Below are 24962 nucleotides of genomic sequence, written 5' to 3'. Positions count from 1 at the left end.
TTGCCATGGATTTTGGCAACTGAGAAGAACTTCTGGTTTTTCTATCCTTTTCAAATCCTGGGAAGGAAAGTGGAAATATCAACAACAAACGCAAGGCATCTGAATTTTTTTTAATGAATGGATTACCTCATAATTTTTTCTGGCTGCAATTCGTTCGATGATGACTTCTGCCATCTTTTCAATTTGGGGATCATTAAGAGATGGCCCTACAACAATTTCATTCCTGTAGAACAAAATGCGAGCTATCTCTTTTTCTGCATTGACTTTTGCCTTGAATTCTTTCTCCAACTCATTAAAATAAGTATTCTCCTCCTCTTGGTACATTCCCAACGGTCCTTTGTTGATTTTGAAAGGAAATTCAGCAGGTTAGGCTTAGTTAAATCTTAAAAGTGGCAAAATATATTCTGGGTATCTATTGAAAGGTAATGGAAGGGAATTTCTTAACTACCTATGCATGTGGAAATAAGAAATTTTTGCTAGAAAAATTTCCGAATTAAAAATTGGGGAAGTTTAAGGCACCTACTCATTCGTTGCTACCCATTCTGAATCAACTATTATGCAATTGAAACCCCTGTAAGCTAGTTGAGGCTACTAAAAACAGATTTCACTTTTTAACTTACTTGTCACATTCATGGATAAAGGGTGCTTATGAGGCATCTTCAATCATATTTAATCATTATCTATTTTGAAAAACATACTTGAGAGTGGCAATAGTCATTTTTTTTGGCCAAATTAATTCACTCAAATCAATAATGCGTTTACTTTTCTTTGTCCCATTCAATAAAAATGAGCTTTATGGTGGAAAATACTGACCTATCAAATCAAAATATGGATCTCTTTCCTGGATTGGTTTCTTGGAAAGAAATTTGGATACTCCATAGATTGTATTCAATGGAATTTGTTGTGTCTTTGACTTTTGTTTGTTAATTGTGGGTGGATTTATAAGATTTAATGATTTATCGTAATGTTGATGCAATTTAGCATCATATTTCACCACTTTATTTTTCAAAGTGTGATTAACATCAGTAATAAACTGATTTGTTTGTGATAATTTCATATTTGGTTGATATCCTTCCCTGAAATGTGATTGAGCGGACCAAAAATTAAGTAATATGAAATAGTACCTTATCATGTTTTTAAACTGAAATTTTTATTTGTTAGCATGAAAATAAGTACAACACTCCCTTGGTACTGTAAAATTTTTAATATTGGACAAACCAGGTTTCATTGTGATGAAACATAATCAGGTGACTCATTGAAACCAACGCAATTCAAAATTAAAAGTCTGTGTAAAATGTAGTGGTTATTGTACTTATTTAACATGAACCAATTCCTCCAAGGTATGCCAGAAACTATTAATTTGTTTGTATGATATTGAAATAGTGTGATTGCGCACATTAAACATACACAGGTACTGTGATCTCTTCATATGATGTTACCTCTAAATCTCTAAAAAAAAATCAATTCCAAAAATATCCTCAGTTTTATCGATGGCATTTTCATAATCTCTTATTAGCTAATTTCTATAACATTCAGGACAGCGTACCTTTTCTTGTATTTTAAATCATGATTATGAGGGAATCAACTGGAAAACTGAATATTTTATTGTATTTTTTATGACTGCGGTTTTTTTAGTATAAATTGTAATAATGTAATTATTATCATTTGTAATCTACCAGTAAATATAGGATTAGGGTGGACACAGGCTACGCAATGGTTCAACGATAGTTCCCTTGCTTCTCCCAAAAACAGTACCTGACATCCAGTACTATATAAAGCCCTACTTCAATTGTGCAAACCTTCCACCTCCATTCATTCCATCTAGCACACCATTCTTATTCCTTCCCCTTCCTAGCTTGCCTAATATTTTTCCTCTATTACATTCTTCAAGATCCCATTGTCATTCAAAATACTAGGTATCCATCTTTCCAGGCCCCTTTGGATTTCTGCAAACAATACCCTCTCTTCAGGCACCATGCCTAGCATTTCCTCTTTTGTTTTCTTTTCAATCCTTCTTCACACCCCCATTTAAAAAGCATCCAATCCACGCTTATCATCTTGCTTCAATGACCATTTTTCTGTGACATACAAAACCAAGCTCCATATCAAAGTAACAAGCCTCTTCTTAATATTCTTACTCAAATTCCCTATCATCAGCCCCCTCTTCCTCCTCCTTGTGAAAGCCCAACACAATTCTTCTTTTTATGTCCCTACTATTTTGACCATTTTGGTTGGGAACAATTCCGAGTTAGGTGAACTGCTCAACCTGTGCTAGCCTTAATACTCGATATAACTGAGGAGACCTTATCTGACTTTAAGACTGACTTTACAATTCAGGATCCCATGAAAAAAATCCCAGTGATAATAACTCTGCTTTTCCGTCGAAGGACAAGCAGAATAACATATATTAGAATAATTATAATAATCGGATAGGTGGAAATGAGCTTCTTGGTACACATTTCAAAAAATAGCTGTCTGTTCCATTATCAAAATATGGTGTCCCTCGTAAAAATGGTTCATCACTAACAAACTCCTTTCCTCTTGTGCAGTATGGCAATAAATATTTTAATTCCACTTCGTGATGGTTTCCATGATGTAATTTTCTCATATCTGGGTTTTCTAATGTGCCCAGTTACATATTATTATATTTGAATGGAAGCATGTTTATTCCATGCCTTCAACATTGCTTGTTTAAAATGTAGAGCCCTTCAGAAAATTCTGGATGGTAGGCTACTAGTGGGTTCACCCAAAAATGATTTCTTTGGCTATTAACATCACTCAGCCTGAATGTGCTTGTGAATGCCTGTGAGCATGTCTTTGAAAAGAAAAAAACATATTTCTCTTCTATTGCTGATTAATTTAAGAAAATCTGAAATTGAAACTTAGAGAGATAGCACACAATGCAGGCTCAAATGGCATCTTCAGATAAAATGCAATGAACCTGAATAACTGAATAATGAATTTGAAATATAGAGGAAAATGGTCTTATATTGTCAATAAGAATATAAAGTATTACATTTTAATGATTGCATACCTTAAATTTAATGGCTCCTGCAATTTTTTCCAAGGTTTGCAAATTCCAATGAGCTTCATTACATATGGTGTCATGGAAAAAGTTGGTATGCCCACTTGAATTGTCAATTGTGCTGTTTTGTAAGCAGAGGGAATAAATTCTACATTTATGACTTGAGGTGTATCCTTTTCATTCAAGACTCCTAAGTAAACAATATAAGAGTCTGTTATCTTATTCATGGATGGTGTTTGATATTCTTTGAAATTTAATATAATTAATCTTCTAAAGAGCATTCCAAAGATGTGAAATTTAAATCATGCAATTAATTATCACCCATGTTACACGTTTTATTTTTACATTTCAATTTTCAGTTTAGCTTATGATGAAATTGAGTTACTCAGCCAGAATTCAAATATGAATGCCAGATAAATTGATTAATCTTTAAACTACCTACATATGATTCTATTAATATTTTGGAGTGGGAAATTGCTTGTCAAACTTGGAAGAGTGGTATGTACATATTACCAATGATAGGGAATAGTGTTAGTTTTGAAATCATCGAGGGCATGAATATCTGAATGCGTGAGAATTACACCAAAGGAAAATGTAATATTCCACAGTGATTGGCGAACTTACTTTAACATACTAGTAACATAATTCTCAAGGCATTTCCTCTCCGTCCCTCTCACACATCTTTTGTATCTTGAAATTGTATTGCCTACATTAAAATTAGTTAGTTAAAAATCTCTGTGAAATATCACATTGCTATTTTAACAATGTGATATTTCAATATATATTCAAGATATAACATAACTATGCTCCATATCAAAGTTTTGACAAGTCTTTTCTTAAAATTCTTACTTATTCTTCTCCACACCCACATTTCAAAAGCCTCCAATCTACGTCTATCCTCCTGCTTCAATGACCACGTTTCCGCACCGTACACAGCTACGCTCCATATCAAAGTTTTTACGAGTCTTTTCTTAACATCCTTACTCAAAGTCCCTGTCATCAACTCCCTCCTCTTGGTGAAAGCCTTTTTTCCTAGGGCAATTCTTCTCCTTACGTCCCTACTGCTTTGACAGTGTTGGTCCAAAACACTTCCAAGATATGTGAACTGTTCTACCTGCTCTTGTTTTTGCCCTCTTATTTTAATGTTTAGCTTGGCCTTTTTCTTTCTGGAAAATCGCATAACCTTTGTTTTATTAATATTAATTCTCATCCCATGCCAATCGCACTGAATTGCCTATTCGCTCAGCAATTCTTGCAACCCCTTGGCTGACTGACAAACTAAAGCTTGGTCATCAGCAAGCCTAACTGATTTTACAAATTCCCCTCCTACTTTCATTCTTACCTCCAGCTCTTCCCATGCCTCTTTAATTATTTCCTCTACATATATGTTGAACAGCACCGGTGATAATGGACAACCTTGACCTACACCTCTTCCTAACACTGCCCATCTGGACTCTCCATTCCCCACTCACACCTGAGCAGTCATGTACAGGTTGCGGATACAGGAAAACAAAATTAATGAGATTCTCGAGAATTAGGAAAGCTAAGTTGAATATTAAGGGGAAATAACCTGGGCAGATGAAACAGCTCATTTATTTGATCTGTATTGTGGAGGGATAGAGGCTCAGTAGTGGGGAAATTAGGATAAGAATTGCATTAATGAGTGAAGCAAAAAGGAGAATTGATAATTGTGACACTCAGTATAGATGTGGAAATAAGATGAAGTAAAGTACAATTGTTACTATCCCAATGAGTTTTGTGTTATGTTCTCTAAAACACAGAAATTTAGGAAATTATTATAGTTCTAATTTTAATGCATGAAAAATGATCTTTTTGAATTTTTATAATTGTTTACCAATGTAATGCTGGGGATAAAAAGGAAGGCCTTTGAAACTTTTCAAAGAAGAATTTATACAACCATTAATATTTGTATAATAATAGGTTGCTCACTTTAAAATGAGTGGTGATAATAATTAAAGTAAATTGAGTAGCATCAATACAGAAGAGGGAAAAAAGAGCAGTACAATTATTTTCCATATTTATCTAAAGACAGACCCATTATGTACTTCATATTATGCTCATGGAATATTACCATATAAAGGATAAATGATGAAATCTGTATTTTTCTCAGGAACATTGATAAAATATATAACCTTTTTTCCTGGTATCGGAGAAATGGTAAAACTTTTTTGAACCCTGTAAAATAATATTATCAATTAAGAGATGGAAAATAATCCACATTAATAAAATGTGTGATATCTGAGGAAAATTAATGGCATAATCTGAGTTTTAATGTTGATTTGAGAATTGTTAAATGATATTTTGAGATGCATTGTTCAAGAAGAACATAAGACACTAAATAAATCAACCTTTTTCCCAGTTGAACATGGCCAAAGAAAATTTCTTCTGGTAGATTGCTTTGCAAGGTATATGGTTGGGCAAGAAGTGGTATTCGCAGCACCTCCTCCTGAAATAAGGCTGGTGTTGTGCAGGAAACTACATCCTTTTTTATCTTACTTTCTCCAGTATCACAAAGTACTCGAAGATAATCTTTATAATGTCTTACTCTTTCGCTTGAATTTTGCTCAAATGTCAATTTAACTGAAATACTGTGTCCCGGTGCTATCCAAGCCTAACAATTAGAAATATTGAATTACCAATAATTATGCATTAATTTAGGTTTAAGTTCGTTTGTTTCACATACCCGTTCAGAATTTTCCCCGGAATTCTTAATTTTGAAATATTTTGTAATTGGAGGGAGAATGCACAATCTGCGCGAAGAATCAGACTCATTTGTCAAAATCAGTTCTTTTTCTTCTCCTTTGATATTATCCTGGTAAAGAAATTTCAGTGTACTAGGCCTCGCTGAAAAGATTTTGTTTTTAATAGGACCTAGAAAGTAATGGTTTGAAAATGTATTTTCCATTGAGTTGATTATGAAGCGACAAAGAGTTTTATTTTTGTCATTACGCTTCGTGTTTGCGATTAATTGCAAATCAAATGGGCGCCATTTATGTACTACTTTCTCATAATGAAGGATAGTGTACGTTAAAATGAATATTTAAAAAAGTTAACGTCTAAAGAATCAAGGAAAATTTGAAAAGATTTTTATTTTGTGGTTTTGTCATTATTTTGGAATTAAGTTCATGTACATTTGACCGGTAGTGCGTCAGTGGAAATCGTGGAAATAAATACCTGCCGGTAAGATGGCGCGTAACGTATTTGTGAAATACTTGACAGTTCTTATACTTTTACTGTATTGCGGTTATGTAAGTGTGACAGGCTTCGAATGCGTAAAATATTTTGCCTTAGTGTGTTATTTTGAATATTTGTTTATCGATTTGTGCTTTTTTCTAATTCTTTATTTCACCATTAGTATTATGCATGCCATTTATTTAGCTGTCCGAGAAGGTATTCTACGCTTGAAACTTACAATATATGTTATATTTTTAGGCATCCGGTTACTATTGTAAAGGAAATTATTGTAGTTCTGATCAATATTGTTGTGGGGATAATTTGTGCTGCAGCAATGTGTACAGTTTGTGGTACTTCTGGTAAGTATTGCCATGTACTAATTGCTAAATCTGTGGATCATCTTCCAGTATGATGGTTACTATTTTAAATTTTATTTCAGGGCTGGTGTATTGCTTGTAGTCGTCATGCTTTCGTCTTGTTGGTTTTTTCGGTGCTGCTACGCAGTAAGACCTCAAATTATAGTTCATCAGGTAAGTCCTGGTAATGTCCGTGCATCAACATCGCATTATTTGATAGTTAATGTCTGCAATACTGTGACTTAGATCATTTATGTATTCAAGTTATCGTGTAAATGATTTTAGTTTTTCTGCTTATGTGTTCATTATCGATTTAACTCCTCTGTAACACTTTCAGGTGACAAACTATGTACCTCTACCAACTGAACCATCGGCTTCGAGCGAGATGCACCAATATATTGTAAGACTAAGCGAATTTTATTTTTTTTTAATTTTTGAAGTCTAGCTTAATACTCTTTCATTATTTAAAAGCCTTCTGAGTAAGCTCAGGTAAAGTCCACCCAATTAAAGAAGATGAGTTTTTACATTACAATTCTCCATGTGGTTGGTATACGTTTAATGCTATGCCCAAATTTTAACTAGTTTTTTTTGTACAAAGTATTATTTTCGCGGTTGTGTATGTGACACGAATTGAGTAATTTGTGCAATTAATGATGAAGAGCTAAAGCTATGATACCTTCGGTAAGGTGGGAGTTATTTCAAGAAAGTGGTGGGATAGCCAAGCCATTTGGTTTCTGTACTAAAATTTTAAGTACGTTTAAGGGAGAAGTAAGGTGCTTATAATATTGGGAGAGTTTCCATTAGGTGGCAAACTTGGTGGAACTTCATCCTATTTACAAATAATCAGCTTTGCAATATTCGTATTCTTCAATAAGTGTTTTGATTGATTTTGAAAATTAACTAAATTTAAATAGCTTTTAATGTTGTTAGGTAGTGGCAAAGGTTTTTATCCTTTGCCACTACCTAACATCAAAGGATTTTAGGTGACAAGAGGAGGTGGAAAGTATCAAAGGATTTTATATGACAAGAGGAGGTGGAGATGGAGGTAGGGGTATATAAAGGAGCAGAGAATTTTTGTGCTTCCTAATGCTTGGACAAGATCCAGGTAATCTAGGAAGTAATGGATATGTAAACGAGTTTGCAGGGTGATTAAACGTCAAAGGGTGAAAGGTTATTTAACATTTCACATCCACTGCTTATTAGGATACTAGCAAATTTCAGATTTCTGCAATACTCTTTTTAAAGCATGCAAAGCCATTAGGTAAAATATCTTGCTTTTTTGCAGAAACATTGGGTCCAAGAGAGTGAGTTATGATAATAGTTTCTGTGGTGTGGATAGGGATTGCTGGAGGGTTTTTATGAAACTTGTATGGCCCGACCTTATGGGGTAAATTAACCTTACATTTGGTCTTGGAATGATCATATGACCTCAAGTGATGCTGAGGTGGTGGCAGGCCACTTGAGGCCTCAAGGCATGGCCTGCTAGGAGGGCATTCAAAGTTGGGGGTTAAGAAAAATAAACATGGTACAAAAGCCTAGCAGAATACAATGAGCCCTTATTATTTATATTTATGATAGTGAGAGGCTCACTTAGGAGAAGAATCTCACACAGGGGTAACATGTGTTAACCTTGGTCCTAAACTCTAGTAGACGGTCATTGATGCATCAAGGGATGTGACTCTGCTTAAGACATGTATTGAAAATGAGATTGAACTTAATTTTTCAGAGTTTTGACTTACGTGGTCCTCCCATGATGTAATAGAATCAATCTAAAGACCCAAGCATATTAGATTGGTTACTTCTTTGATATTAAAATCATAAAATGCCGTCTGTAATGAGACAACCTTTGTTCATGTCCGGGTGAAAATTAATATAATATTTTAAACTATGGCTTCCTAACGTTAAAATGAAATTGTTTATTGATCATTAATATTTTTCATGTATCAATGATCAATATTTACCTGTAATGGGCTTTCTTGTTAGTAAATATCTTATGCTTACATATTTATCCATGTGAATTTATCAACGTTAAATTACAAAATTTTGGGTTCTTAGGAGGAATTCCTAATAAATCTAATTAGTTTTCTTGAATTAAAAAGTGAATCTAACTTTATGTTGAACAAACAGTATGCTCTTAAATATTTGATAGTACATAAATAGATGGCCTAGTAATTCAGCTAAAATTTGTGCGTAGTTAAAATTTTTAGAGCTGTGGGAGCAGTGGTCGCATCTGTGACCAAATACCTAATAATAAAAAAAAGAACAGCATTAATACTACGGTTTGCTGATGCCCCAAAGTATTTTTTGTTGAATAGCTCTGCATGCGTATACATTTTAATTTTATTACTTCAGTGAAGACATAGCATTAAAAAAGTGTATATTTTCCACTTTTTATGCATTCACTCATACCAGGTGAATGCTATCTTATCTTTCTTGTGTATCTTCTTCTCCAGAAGTGTAAAATGTAACATACCCACTTTGCTGAATATTCATTTGTATGGAAATGTTTTGTTCAGCCATCTCACAATTTGGTCATTAACAACAGTATAGATAGCAAAATACATTCAGTAAATATTCTTCCGAGGAATGCATTGAAATGGGTTTAAAGTTATTTCAGGATAAGACTGTTGAAATACACTTGGTAACGGCCACTCCTGGGGTTTCAGTCCATTTTTCTTGCAGAGACTTGAAATTTGCTGTTCTATCATCTAACTCTTAAACTATAGTTTTTATCCCAAAAATTAAGTTTTAACCCACTTCCATGTACTCCTCTGTAGATGTGTTTCCCCGCAAATAGTTCTTGAATATTTCACTACTTAATCAATGCCATTTTCATTTTTTATTGTCCGTGGTATTTTATGTCCCTCTTTTTTATGGTTATATTTTATAAATGGTTAATTTCGAATATGCCACACTGTTAGGACATCAAATTTGAGAGACAAATGACCAGACATTTCTTGACCTTTTTTAAAAGAATGCTGCAGAATTTGAGAGACAAATGACCTATTTCTTTACCATTTTTTAAATGAATGCTTAAGATCTTTAAATTTTGTTTGTAGCCTTGTGATGATGATGATGAAAGCCTCCATGAAGTTATTCTGCCCACTCGGTCATCAGGAGAAGTGAACTTGAGCAGCCAGAGCATCAACTCGACGTATCCTCCACAAGGCCCGCCACCCCCATATTCAAAGGCCCCCAGCTCATTTGGCTTTGGGAGGAAAATTGGTTATAAGCTCTGAAATCTTGGAACACTTGCAGTCTTAGACTTTTGTGATGATCAAGAAAAGGGAAGTGTACTCCTTCAGTCCTCACCAATTAATGTGCTTAAGGAATATATATTTATGAAGATAGAAGAATATTGAAAGGTATTTAATGTCATTCTGTATAAGTCATGACAAAATCTGATGAAAAATGCTCACCATGGTAATAGTGTTACCCAGGTTTAGTCACTGTGCCCTAAAGCACAAAAAGTATTATTGATGCATTTGGCATTTGTGATTCCTTAGAATTAAAAGTGCTATGTTATTTGTTTCCATTGATTGTGAGTCACTCATTGAAAAATGAGGTGATTCATGGGTAGTATTCTTTTATTGAAATGAAATGAGTAACTTGGTAATTCCACACCCAGTTTGTAATTTTCTCACACGCACAGTGAGTGTGTGTGTGGAATTACCAAATTACTTTTTTAATTTCAGCGTGTGGTGTGAATTCTATAGATTTATGTTGGAGACAACTAATTTCAGTATTCTTTTGCTGACTACCTACTCAATGTTGGCAAGGTACTTTTTATAAAAAAAGCATTGATGCCTTAACGTGTGAGCTTGTTTTACCATTGATATCACTTCTTGGATTAGTGATGAGTCTTTCACTCCAACTGATGGGTTAGGTTTGGTGGGAGGTCCCAGAGGTGGGTTTGAGAATGATCTCAGCTGTGCCGAATTAGGCTGAGTATTTATGAAATACATTCAGGAAATGCAGTTTCTCATTTTTAGTGGATTGTATGTAGCAATTTAGTTTACATACAATACAGTTTTAGGTGGTGAAATTGAGAGCACTTGGTAATGTGGTACTTAATTTTCATTGTAATTGGCAGTGCTGTGTTGTTGACAGTCATTACCATATAGTACAAACCCTGTAAACGTGCATTTAAAAGATGGCAAAGAAACATCGAAATTTTCATGTACAGATTATATAATTTTAGTAACTTTGGTATTATCTGCCCAGCTAATTGTGCACCTCTCTGTTGATCTGGTGACAGGAGTGACACTCTTACACCCCAGTGCAGATTTTGGTATTTGTCATTTTAAAACCTGTGTTATTTTTAAATGATATGGTGCTCCTTAGGACTGAAGTCCTCCTTTGTCGTGGCACATTTGGCTGAGGTTTTATTAGATCTAGTCTCTATTGTTTAACTGTTGTCTTGGAGGTTTAAACTTTCAAGTAAGCCAAAATGTTAAGTGCATATAGGCTCAAATGGACCTGTAAATTAAGTTCTGCTCTCAGTCCTGTTATTTTTTAAAGGCTGGACAATATTTCTCTCGGTGGGCTATGATTAGGATTACATATTCGAAAGAAAAGGGAGAGGGTTTTGTCTAATGGAGTTCAGTAACTCAAATGAGCATTAGAATGGCCATTTCAAGCAGGCATTCAAGAATACATTGCTACTAGGCCTCTTAATGGGCCTAATGGTTTGTTATTTTTCTAACACAACCAGCCAGTAATTTGACTGGTGGTTCATAGAAATAGGTTAGTGATAGCATACTAAAAGTTATTTTTGAATAGATTTAAGATTGACGAGGAGTTAATGATATTTAGTTGCATTATTGATCATTTTCCTGATAATCCCAATTTATATTCAATCCTACATGAAGTTAGGATATATTCTGATTTTCTATATAGTGAAAAAATTCCTGGAAATGCATAATGCCTTGTGCTTTAAGGTCAGTGGTAAGCCACAGCGCTTGAGGGAACCAAGTGAAAGTTAGCAATAAAAGGTTCTCTGAATTATTGAACCCTCAGATGTGCTTAGTTTTGTCCCATCAAGAATGTAGGATTGGGACTTCTAAAAGTTTTTAAATATAACGCATCTAATTGCAGTGACCTGTGTGTAAAATAAATCATTATTATAGTTTGATAGATAAAAAGAGCAGTGGTAAGTTAGATGAGAAATATTACAATGGTGGCTTCCTGTGGCTTGCTATTGCTTCCAATTTTAATTGGTTTTTCATTAATTTTAAATGTTGTTCCATTGAATAAAATGTGTTGATTTTATGCAAAGTATATATGAATGGATATTGAGCAACTGCTTTGGTTATATTTTAAACAGCTTATTAGAAGTCTTACGTTTACAATGATGCCAACTTCTTGGCCTATGATGTCTTGTATTTAAAAAGTACCTAATTTGATTTTATGTACATTTGATGTATCTATTGCAGTATAGTTTGAAAGTGGGTGTGTGTGTGTGTATTTTGTTCTACGCATGCTAAGTGTTATCATTGCATAAGACTATTGTTGAAGGCTGTTTTAGGCCATAGCTACCAACTATTGAGTTGGCACTTAGAAATATTTTCTCACCATATTCTTGTTTTATAATTTAATTTCCTTTAATGTCCCTTTTTTAACTGTATTAAGTATGTTGTTTTAGTTTCTTTTGCTTCATTACAATCATTAAAATGAAGTGATAATAGCATGGATACATATATCTAAGTGCTGTCGAATTGAACTGACTACAAACAGCACAAAATATCGTTAAATGCCAGTAGAGGCTGTAACATTTGTAGGAAATCAGAAAACAGGTCATTCATTTGTCAAGAACATATCTGTGGTCTATTATGATTTTTCAAACTTGACATAGATCTGAATGGATGATAGATGAATGCATGTAAATGACAGACTTTCTTCCTCTCAAGGTTTTATGATAAATTATATTTTTGAATAGAGCAGTGCACAAAAAAGTAAAAACATTGTGTATGTATTGCATTTAATTCAGTGAAAATTTGGCTAATTCCTGTCAGCCAAAAGATACTTATTGGTATTACCAGCAATATGGGTATTTATTTACATTTGTAATGTTATTATGTAGCGCAAGGAAAAATATTGCTATGGTACTCAAAAGTGATCTTGCTGAATCATAGCCCAAAGAAAGGTCATACGAGATACGAGGGTCATCCGGAAAGTAGTACCCGTTCGTGCCGCATGAAGTGCTGACGACGCGAGTAGCCGCTGGACGAGGTCAGATAGCTTCAGTGGCTTGTCTGCCTTCTCTGAGCCAAGTTGCGTGACGCTAGCATTGCCTGTGTTGTTTCTGTGATTGTTTACAATGTTTAAAAAAATTGAGAACGCCGCCAGTTGTGAAGTGAGGGCAGTGATTAAATTCCTCAATGCAAGAAACGTTCGCCCATGTGATATTCATCGCCAATTAAAGGAGGTGTATGGAGACAATGTAATGGACGAGTCGTCTGTTCGGCGGTGGTGTCGCAACTTCAACATGGGGAGGGGGAACACACACGACGATGAGCGTTCGGGGAGACCGTCTGTCATTACAGACCAACTGGTGAGCTCAGTTGACGAATTCGTGAGGAACGATCGGCGCGTCACAATTGATGACATCTGTGAGCATTTTCCCAATGTTTCTCGAACAATTGTTCATGAAATTGTTAAACACCATCTGCATTATGCAAAAATTTGTGCAAGATGGGTCCCTCGCGTATCTCAATGAGCTGGCGGCGAAGGACTATGCAGCAGGAATACAGAAACTTGTCACACGTTATGACAAATGCCTTAATTTGCTTGGAGATTATGTTGAGAAGTAGTTTAAAGTATCCTCTTTCAAATAAAATTTTTTATGTTTGTTAATATTTACTTTTGTGTCTTTATTTCACGAACGGGTACTACTTTCCGGATGACCCTCGTATATAGTTGCAAAAAGTGGAAAGGTTCATTTTCAGGATGGTTGGCAATTTTTGTTCATTAGATACTCCATGTGTTATGACCAAAAACACATTAAATCTTAATTTCAAATACTCAAAAGTATAAGGTGAGGTTAGTGTTTTTAAGAAAGGATCGAAACCATTATGGTGAAGATCTAAAGAATGAAATTCCACAATAAAGCTCTGCATGGAGTGGATCTTTCAAATATTTTTTGCGACTAAAAACTTCACTTGTCAATAGCACTGGGCAAAGACTTAGTTTTGATTTGCAAGAGAAGATTGTGTAGATGTTGGTAGTTGAATTTATTATGGATGGTTGCACATAGAAATTTTACTAATTCTATCTGCATGTGATTTTTTCTAAATTCTGTTGTCTACTAAAAATGTTCTACCAACTAGTGTTATCTATTAAAACCTTGTGAAAAAGTGCTCATCATGTGAAGGCTCATCATGATATAGTTTTGAAATTTAGTTTTCTGTGACGCTTGAAAGTTGTTGCCTTTGGATTGTTTGGTGCCTCTGCCATTTGCCTTAGTAGTTTAGACATCTAACTGCAGGTTGAGGAATGCCAGGAATAAATTGATTGAACCTTATTTATGACACTTTTTTTAGTGTGGACAAAGTTGGAAGCTTCCAATTATATTGGGAAATATTTGATTCATGGCAAGGCTATGCAATTGAATTATTTTGCCATGCATGATCCCTGTCTTTAAAATTCATTGTTATTAATTCAATGGTATTGTAATTTATATTGATTTGATTTGCAATGTAATTGTATGTTGTCTGTCATAGGAAAAATGGGCATTTTTTGAAACTCAGTAAATTTAAAGTTTCTTTGCAATCTTGAAGATTAATTGTTTGTTTTGGATAACCAGATTTCAAAGTGCATGCATTGTTTCTATTCATTTTTGAAAGAATTCATGACATGTTTTAAAATTATGAACTTACTGTTCAATGGCAAACTAAATTACTTCTGTATTTAAATGTAAAGGGATAAATCTTAGATATATCCCTCTGCATTCTTTACTCTGTGTTTTACATTTTAGGCCCACTCTCTTCATTGCATTCCTTTGAATCCAAAGTGTTTGGAGAGGTAGCAAAAAATAATAGGTGATATTGTTGCTGCCATATAGCGGGCAGGCATAAGTTCTCTGAGGATTCATATTTTCAATCTCTAGACTTTCTCAAGTGTGTATCATAATACCATTGGAACATTCTGTAGAACATCCATCATTGGCATCTCCATTTTTACATCCAAAATTAATAGCTGAACTGTTACCAGTTCTCATTTCAGTGAATATCAACAATGGTCTATCAGCTGCAATATTGATCAAAATTCAGGTTAATTGGTTTTGTAGTTCAAGAACACATAAGCTAATGCCGAAGCAACATGTGAAATTCACAATTAAAAGTGAGATTCTGAGTCATTTTTTATCAATGAGTCATCTGTGGTTTCCCAGGAAGATCTGTTGCCCAAATAATCAAATGCTTTTGGCAAAGCTAAGGGTGCCCATTGGCATCACCCAGAGTTGAACTTGCATTGAAATGGTCAGTAGCTGAGTGCCCTCCACCTACTGAACTACCTCTTCCCCTTTCACTGTAAGGAGAGTTTAATATATTGTAATTCTCTTCTATATACTCCATAATTAATCTTCCTCATTGAATTGAAGTTTTTTCAGAGGTTCTTTTTGTATTTCATATCAAAACCTAGAATCTGATTGACGTCTTGGAAAGTATTAGCTTGATGGGGTCCCCTTGGAAGTGAGGGGGCATTCAGTTGTGTCACAGGTTATCAAATGGTTGAAAAGCACTGCTTTGAATACAGGAAACTATTTCCTGTATTTACAAGAAATAGTTGGCCCTTGACTTCCATTTTACCTTGAGCATGATGAGCCACTTTTTCAGACATCTTCTTCCATGGTTCCTCTTGGTGTACCTATGCATCAATGTGGCTATGAGCATATATAGGAAAATCTTGATGTATTTTCTGGATCTTCATTCATGAATGACACGCAAGAAATGTCAGTTATTGAGCCAAAACGTAACAATTCTCTGTAATGGTCTATTTTTGGTTATTGTAAAATTTTAAAGATTCTGGTATACCTTTTAAATCTGTTCTTTTCAACTGTATACCAGTATTTTTCTATGAATAGTGTTATGAATGCTAGCAATCCCAAAGTTCAAATTTGTGAGTTTTCAGGTGACTTTGGAATTAATTTTTAAAATGTGATTATAAAGTGTTGAGTATGTATTTTGTTAATTATATCTTTGTAGAAATTTGAAGTTGGATAATATTGTATGTGACTAATATTGTTCCTTTGTTATAAAGTGTTTATTATTTAAATTTGTACTCGTTTGGTGACATAGGAATGGTATATATTTGAAAAGTAAATTTTCAACCATCCTGAAACAATTGTCATGTAAAATGGAAAACTTCATGCAGAAACTTTCATGAACTTTTTAAATCTATCATGCACACAAGAACTCAATCAATGATTTTTTTACTTTTGAACCATAAATTTGCCTTATTCTTACTCTTTATTGAATGAGACATACATTATTGATCTTTATTTATGTACCTTCCAAACAGCATTAAAAAAATTTTAGTTCACCCAATATTGGAAAAAAAGGTTGCATAAAATAATAATGGCTAATTTTTAAATTTAACATTTGATTATTACTAGCTTTGCCATGACTTTTTGTATCAGTTGGCAGAGCAGCTCTTCCAGATTTATAGAATGATAATTGATGTCTGCTTGTATTACTCCTAATTCCATAAATCCTATCATAATTACACGGTTCAGTATTTTCATTCCCTGATCCTGGTATCCAGTGTTTACAAGAATCTAGTCTTGGAAAAAATGCATGTCACTGACAAAATATTTTGACTCCATGCTAAATTAAGCATAAGCTGCTTAGGATTCTGTATTTGAAAAAATAATGTGATAGTTGAGGATTTGTGTTAAAATGTTAGTTGGTATCTTTCAGACTCTCTGTCATCATGCTGTTTCATTTGAGAGGAGATGCTTATGAACATAATAAAATTAAATGTGGGGGATTGGGATGGTGCAGTGGCTAATGTACAGGCTTCCTACCGAAAGAGCCCGGGTTCAAATCCTGGAGGCAACAAATATTTTTCAATGGTACCCTGATCCCTACTGGAGGTGCTTAGTGGAGAGCACTTGAGTGTGTAATATGTCTGTCGGATGGGACGTTAAACTGTGGACCCCTAGGTGCCTTTTGCCAAGAGTAGACTAATGGTGACGCTGGGATTTTCTCCACCCTTCCTCTCCCATCCACCCCTAATGGCGCAAATTACCTCGGCTATTGGTCGCCTCCTATAAAAACAGCTACCCTTAATGAGAACGATAATGTTGTCCTTGGTTCATGTCTTAGCATTTTTGTTTTTCATTTGTAGCACAATGTGGCATTGTTTTTTATGGAAAAAACTTGTTAACCTAGGAACACATCCTTAACTCAACCTACTGAAATGAAATAAATAACTTCGTGATTCCACTCACATTTAATTTAGTGCATGACCTAGGTTTCAATGTCAGACATCATCATCTGATGATGATCCAACATTGAAACCTAGGTCGTGTTCTAAGTATAGAGTATGTGTGGAATTACAAGGTTACTTATTTCATTTCAATATGTTGTGTGAAATCCATATAGGTATGCCAGAGACAACAAATTTCAATGACTCAATCTGTCTTGTATCAAATAATGGTCTTTAAAGCTTTCCTAAAGGCCTTCACACCATTCTCTGCTGCCCCTTTTGTGGATGTGAAATGGGTGGCAGATGTCTAGCGAAGAATTCTGTTACTTCCACGAAATTTTTCAGATTAGAGTTTTGTGAATGGACTGCCATTGTCTGTAATTATGACATTAGGAATGCCAAAGCAGGCATATCAGTGCCTTAGCTTCTCCATAGTTGATTGTAATGCTTGTCATCATTTCATAAACCTGGCCCCTTAGATGGAAAGATAGTAGCCTTTATTTTGAGGAAGAGCCATCAATAATTATCGAGAATATTTTGCCTTCCTAAGGTCCCGCAGAACATATGCAATTGCATTCAAATTTATGTTTAGCTTGGTCGAACTTAATTAAAATTAATTTTTCAGTAGACCAGGAATTACTTAATCAAGGATGATAGATTTTAGTGTAGCCATCTATTTCTTCTTTCAGCCTGGGCCACCAAAAATACTGACATGCAAGCATTTTCATTTTGACCTATCCACAAATTGCCCAATGAATCTCATCTTAAAGCTGTTTGTGGAATTTGATTAAAGTTATTACCTTGTTTTTGGCTTTAACTCTTTATCCCCCCCTAGCAGGTACACCATTTCTGCAGCATAAAAGTACTTTTCTCAAAATCTTATTTCTTTTCACTACATTTCCGTTGATTTTGTTGGCAGTTTGTCTTCAACTATCAAGTTTAAATTATCATAATTTTTATTTTCGAGATTAGTGATGTTTGAAGGCTGTCGGGATAACCTATCGGCTTCATGATCCATATTACCCTTAATATGATGGAAGGTTTAATCAAATCCACCAAGGAGCCATGTTCGTCTTTGTAATATATCTGTTGACTTCTGGGATATTCCTTTTTTTCACCAAAAAGTGCTAGTAGAGGTTTATGATCTGTACAGAGCATAGATTTGCAGCCCATAAAGGTAGAATTTATTGACACCCCAGTAAATAGCTAGAACTTCCAAGTGGATGACCATGTACCTTCTTTCTGTTGGGTTTAAAGTATGTGAAGCATATCGGCCTTTCATTTTTATCAGTATACATGAGAAAGAAGAATACCCCTAATCCTACAATGGATGCATCAGGAACTAGTTAAACATCAATACTTGAGTCAAAATGGACCAAGCTGCTCAGAAGTGATAATAGATTCAACTTATTTAAAACATCTCAGTCTGCTGTCCACTTCAATTGTGGACTTGCTTTGAGCAATTTATGAAGGGCATCCAGCCCAGTTGATAACCCTGGCATGAATTAGCATAATAGTAAACCATCGAAATATGTGCATTGACCTCTGACACATTACTCAGTCTAGTTGTCTCAACCATAGTGCGAATCTTATTTGAACCCTTATGCAATCCTTTCTTATCTTATTATATGACCCAAATACTTAAACTTACCCTGGAAGAAGTGACATTTTTTAAGATCTAGAGAAAAACCTGTCTTATTTAACCTTAAGCTAGCCTCATTAAAATTTTTAAAATGCCCTTCTTTAAATTCCCACTAACCATAATATCACCTAAGAAGTTTATTTCTCCAATTAACTTTTAAAAATGGTTTTCATGGCTTCCTGGAGCAGTGGACATGCTGTTTTAGTACCGAATGGGTCTTTATGAACATTAAATAAACATTGACAATTTTTAATTAATTTTGATATTCCACCATATCACACCTTAAACGTCTCTTTTTATTCTATACTAGCTGAATACCCGGCTTTGCACGGGTTAGGGAGAAACAATAATATAAATATACTACATAAATAAAAACAACAAATTATAAAGTACAATAATACACTACTTCATACAAATTTAAGAATCTTTTTTATTTAACACCTGTTTATAAACTACATTTTTTGTTTCATATCCAGGAGAAAGAATATATAAATTTTTTGGCGAACCTACTCTGGAGCAAGCAACATAAAGTTGCCCGTGGCTAAAACATGGCGATCTTAGATCAACACCACAAAACTTTAAAGACTGTCCCTGTGATTTATTAATGGTAATTGAAAAAGCTACCCGGACCGGAAACTGTAATCGTTTAAAGTTGAAGGGAAGATCAGTTGGGATTAGAGGTATCCGTGGAATAAAAATTATTTCACCTTTTCCTTTTCCAGTTAAAATGACTGCCTGGATTATATTTTTCATTAATTTTGTCACACACAATCGTGTCCCATTGCAGAGTTTTGGTGGATCTAAATTTCGCAATAAAATGATTGGAGCTCCTACTTTAAGTATAAGGCGATGTTGTGGCAATCCAGCTGGATCAAGTGAATTTAGGAATTCCGTTGGATAATTGACGGCTTCGTCAGCATCCACTACGGTATCAACCGATTTATATTCAATCACGTCTCCTGGCAGCATGGCTAGTATCTCCTTGTTAATTTCATTAACATCATCGTTCTTAGGAGCAAGAATGACTCTTTCTCGCAACCATTCTAAATTTTTATAATTTTGATTAACGTTAGGATAGACTCCTTGTATCATATCGCGGACAGTTTTCACCAATACACATAAATCTGATGACAATTTTATCATACCAGATGCTTCAATAACTAATCTATCTTCTCCAATCTCCAAAAGTTTATTTGCAAAATTTTGAGCATTCCCATCTCTTAAGAGGATTCGCATGTTTTGTTTAAGGCTAATTTCTTGGACATGATTCCATAGAACAGAATGTTTTAAAAAGGCATAAATTTCATCGGCTGGAGTCGATTTTGGAATGACAGGAAGAGTTTGACGGAAGTCTCCACACAGGAGTACCAGAGCTCCTCCCATTAAACTGCAGTTTCCTCTAAGATCTTGAAGTGTTGCGTTGAGGGCCTTAAGAGATTTTTTATGAGCCATCGTACACTCATCCCATACTATCAATTTACATTCTATAAGAACTTGTGCCTGGCCGCTTGTTTTATTTATATGACATGTGGGATTTTCTTGTCGGGAAATATTAAGTGGCAACTTAAGGGCAGAGTGGGCTGTTCTTCCTCCTTCCATTAATGTCGCTGCAATACCTGAAGATGCAACGGCTAGAGCAATTTCTCCATGAACCCTGATTTCAGCGAGAACTAAATTAATTAAAAATGTTTTTCCCGTGCCACCAGCAGCATCAAGAAAAATGATACCTCCTTCTTGTTTATCTACTTGATCCATTATTGTTTCGTACGCGAATTTCTGATCTTCATTAAGAAGTGGCTTTTTATCCGCGATGTATGCTTCTAAGTCTAAGACATTGTAGCTAGTTTCACGTATATAATCTGGATAAAATACACCCTGTTGATCTTGTACAGGTGCAAAAAGACCGAGTTCCACTAAAGTCTTGTTAACCATGGTGATACACTTTTCCTCCAAAATAATCAAAGTTTTATTAAAAATGTCGGAGTTAAACGTAATATCCAATGTAGGATTTTCACTTCGAACTTTAGCCAGTATATCCTCACTCATTGATTCTTTATATTTTTCCCATATTGTTTTTGGGTTAGATGGATTACAGGAGGTTATTATGATGGCAAACAAAATTCAGATTTGTCCTGGAAGAGAAATCAAACTGGCCTCTCGCAATGAGTCATCCCAGTGTTGATCTCCTTCTAGCAACCCTAAATTCTAGCAAGCTTCTCTGAATGTCTCACATATTTCTCCGTTTACCGTTCTTAATTCTGCAAATGAGTGAGGTCCTCTAATGGTATGTAGAAGCATTCTTAAAAAATAACATTCGGCGTTGTTAGGATGGACTGTGTAGACTCGGCCCAATGCGTCACATGAATAAATATTATTCTCAGGATCAAAGTTGCCCATTTTTCTTCTACAAAAGACTTTCCTTGATGTATTCCACGTATAATATCTCGGCAATTCTGAATACAATAGTGTTCTTGCAAAAGTATCCTGCTGGCATAGTTGGAAAAATGCTGTTTCTATGACAGCAAAAAAGTAAACAAATTACATACATACAAACAAACACTCTCCTTTATATATATAGATGAACAAACCCCCTATGGGTGCTCCTAGCCAACAACCATTTGGTCTCATCTGTTACCTCTAGTAGCTTAAGAGCATGGTAAAAATTAACTTAATGAAATATTCCCCACCCTGCAATGCTGCAAACAAATCTTAGATCTGAGGGTGTTAAACATCATCCAAATATTTATTTGCAGTCAACTTTTAGTCAATACAGTCTCAATCAACCATCTTTCTGCACCACAGGAACTAAATTTGCCCCCCAATCTGAATTTGTGACCAAGGAAATAAAATCTTTCTTCGCTAGTCTATTCAGTTCCTTGTCCATTTTAATGTTGAAAGTGAGTGGTATTTATTTATTTGTTTCATCTTGTAATTTTACGTTGGTAAAATATAAGATGTCACGCAAATGTTTATCATGAAACCATAGCTTGTCATACCTCGACAAAAAATATTCAGGCCAAGAAGAGGCAATGGCCAAGGTTTGAACAATATTGCCTTAAGTGAGCCATGAATCTTGAGAGAAAGTCTCTCATATTGAAACTTGCCCGGCCATTCTTTAAACAAAGTATCATATTTCTTAAATAATTTGACTAAATCTTAATTAGGTAATTACTCGTTAAGGTAGGTTGTGAATGGACACAGCTACCAACTGTGTTTCTACTAACTAAACACTACCAAACATCCAACTATATAATTCTCTCTTCATCCTAGTATACTTCCTCTCTTCATTCCATCCAACATCCTTATCCTATTCCTCCCTCTTCCTTGTTTGCCTGACATTCTCCCATCTACCACAGTCTTCAACATCCCTTTGCCAATCCATATGCTTTGCATCCATTTTTTTATGTCTCCTTATGATTTCACCCAATAATCATCTCTCCTCCCCCTCCAAACCTAACATTTCTTCATTTGTTCTCTCAGTCCTCATTACCTTCTCCATTCTTCTCCAAACCAACATTTCAAAAGTCTCCTATCTATATCTATCATCCTGTTTCAGTGACCACGTTTCCGCGCGGTACATCACTACGCTCAATATCAAAGTTTTGACGAGCCTTTCCTTAATAACCTTAATCAATGTCCCTGTCATCAGCTCCCTCCTCCTTGTGAATGAAAGCCTCTTTGCCTCTTGCAATTCTTTGCCTTACGTCCCAACTACTTTGACCATGTTGGTTCAAAACATCCGAGAAATGTAAACCGTTCTACCTGCTCTAGTTTTTGCACTCCCCTATTTTAATGTTTAGTTTAGCCTCTTTCTTTCTGGAAAATTGCATAGCATTTGTTTTACTTACATTTATGCTCATGCCGTATCTATCACACTGAATTTCCTATTTATTCAGCAATGCTTGCAACCCCTTGGTTGACTGACAACCTAAGCTTGGACATCAGCAAACCTAACTGATTTCATTCCCCACTGACTTACATTCCTCTCTTAAATTTTTCCTATGCCTCTTTAATCATTTTCTCCACATATATATTGAACAGCACTGGTGATAATGTACAACCCTTTCTTACTCTTCCTAACTCTGCTCATTCAGAGGTCTCACACCTGAGCAGTGTGAGATATGTACAGGTTGCGGATTGGCCTGTCCCTCATATCCATCACAATTATTTGCAATGTACTAATTAGTTTTTCCCAATTCACTCTGTCAAATGCCGAAATAGGTAAATATGTCCTGATTGTATTCTAAATTCCTCTCTAATAGTGATCTCATTACTGCGTCTCCTTAGTAATCATTTGACCTGCTCTCATCCTTTTGTTGAGGATCCTGAGAACCACTTTAGCTGCGTGCATAATTGAACTTATGGTTTTGTAGTCCTCACATGTTGTAGTCTTAATTTTTTTGGAATAGGAACCAACACTGATCTCACAGTTTTCTGGCCAATTTCCTTTCTCATAAATGCTGCGAATTAGTCCCTAAAGACTCTTCCTCCCACATATTCCTAAACCTTTGAGTAGTTCTGTAGGGATGATATCTACCCTGACAGCCTAATTTAATTTCATCTTCCTTAATGCCCTTTCTATCTCATCATCGAATATGCTTGGACCTAAGTCATCTTCATCTACGTCATATTCTCTGTCTGTCTAAGCTTGTTGGCCTAAGTTCTTCACCATGCAGTTCTTCTATATATTCCTTCCATCCCTCTTGGATCTTTCTTGTTCTAACTAGTATTTTACCCGACTTATCTCTGGCTGTTGACACAAATTTTCCCTTCATACTTACTCAGAGTGTTTTAACCTTCTTCTATAGTGCTACAATGGTACCCTTCCTCTGCAAACTGTCCCTATCCTGGCACTGTATCTTCCACCTCACTTATTTTACTTGATTTGTTACTATCTTAATTTATCACTTAATCTTTGTACTTTCTTCAATTTACTCAGTATTCGCTCTTCCATTTACACTTCTCATCTATCGCAATAATCATCTCAAATGCAATTGTTGTTTGCCTGGTCCTTTTCCCATTTACAGTTCCTATTGTTTCTTTTGCAGCTTTCGATATCCTTTTTGTATATAAGTATTCCCATTTTTCCTCAATAGTACGCAGTTTCTTTCCCTTGCTCATGATTTTGTCAATAGCCTGCTGATATTCCTTCCTTGTCAATCCAGTTAATGTACTACATTCTACATCCTAACCCACCTCCCATGCCTTATCTTTTTTAATCGGACGCCACACTTCTTTACTACTAACTTATGACCAGAATCCATATCCGTCCCAGGAAATCTGCTAATTGATCACGCTGTTCCCAAATCTGTGCCTATCCATGATATAACCTGATACATTTATGAGTCGCCTGGCATTTTCCATGCATTCCTACGCCTTATGTGGTGTCGAAACCAAGTGTTGGTGAAGATTAACTCTTGCTCATGCAGAATTCAATTGCATTCTTCCCGCGGACATTTCTCGTACTAAACTGTGGTCCCCCACCTCATCACCTACTCGTCATTTGCTTAACATCGCATTCCAATCCCACATCACTGTCGAATATTTTCCAACTTGAACACACGCGATTATGTCCAATAACCGATCATAGATCCTATTGACTTCTTCCTCCTTATTGTTGCTTGGTGGCATGTATACCTGAACAATGACCAATTTCGTCAGTTTTACTTTTATCTCTAATAGTAATATACTATCCGTGCTTGCTCTATGTTGACTACGCTTGTTCCTTCCTTTTTATTCAATATTATGGCAAACCCTCGTTGGCCCTCGTCCCTCCGCTGTATATTACTCTATTAATGTCACTCCAGTTCCCATCATCCCCGCTTCCACCGTCCACCATTCATCCCCGCTATCCTTCCGTCACACCTCGCATCGACCTAAAATATTTATATTTCCTCTTTCCATCCCTCGCTTCATACTCTTTAATTGACTTGTCCTCGACAATGTCCTGACATCCCAAGTCCCTATTCTAACTTATTCGGTCTTCTTCAGCGTCTTCAGTCCTACTGCTGTCTGTTTTCCTTTGCAAGGGTTTCGTGAAATGACGACCGCGGAAGCCTTGCCTCTCCCACTGCCGGGCCCGTCACACGGCCGATTTGGCCGAGTCTCGTAGTTTCCAGGCTTCAATTGATCTCCACCATGGAAATATTGGGAATAACAATGGAGGTGGTTTCCTGGTGCCTTCCTCAATAGTGCTTTAAACGTAACACCATCACTAAATGGCCACCCCACTGTGGTCAGACGCCTTTGCAGCCGCCTCACTGAGAAGCAGACGCTGCGTGGACTACCTTTCGTCTGGCTGTTAACCTTCGACCTA

The 24962-nt window shown here is 35.5% G+C and overlaps 1 protein-coding gene across 1 annotated transcript; it reads left to right on the top strand.

Moving 5' to 3' along the window:
* The first annotated feature begins 6234 nt into the window (after positions 1–6234).
* LOC139698077 (uncharacterized) lies at positions 6235–12781 on the top strand. Its single transcript, XM_071596971.1, has 5 exons — positions 6235–6294; positions 6479–6579; positions 6660–6750; positions 6914–6976; positions 9636–12781. The coding sequence occupies exons 3-5, from the start codon at positions 6685–6687 to the stop codon at positions 9813–9815; spliced, it is 309 nt and encodes a 102-aa protein (XP_071453072.1). The 5' UTR covers positions 6235–6294; positions 6479–6579; positions 6660–6684; the 3' UTR covers positions 9816–12781.
* Positions 12782–24962: the final 12181 nt, after the last annotated feature.

Source organism: Hetaerina americana, unplaced genomic scaffold (assembly GCF_022747635.1).
Source record: "Hetaerina americana unplaced genomic scaffold, ioHetAmer1.1.p SCAF_10, whole genome shotgun sequence".
Lineage (NCBI taxonomy): Eukaryota > Metazoa > Arthropoda > Insecta > Odonata > Calopterygidae > Hetaerina > Hetaerina americana.
Note: the sequence above shows the minus strand (reverse complement) of the source record. Positions and strands in the feature narration are given on the sequence as shown.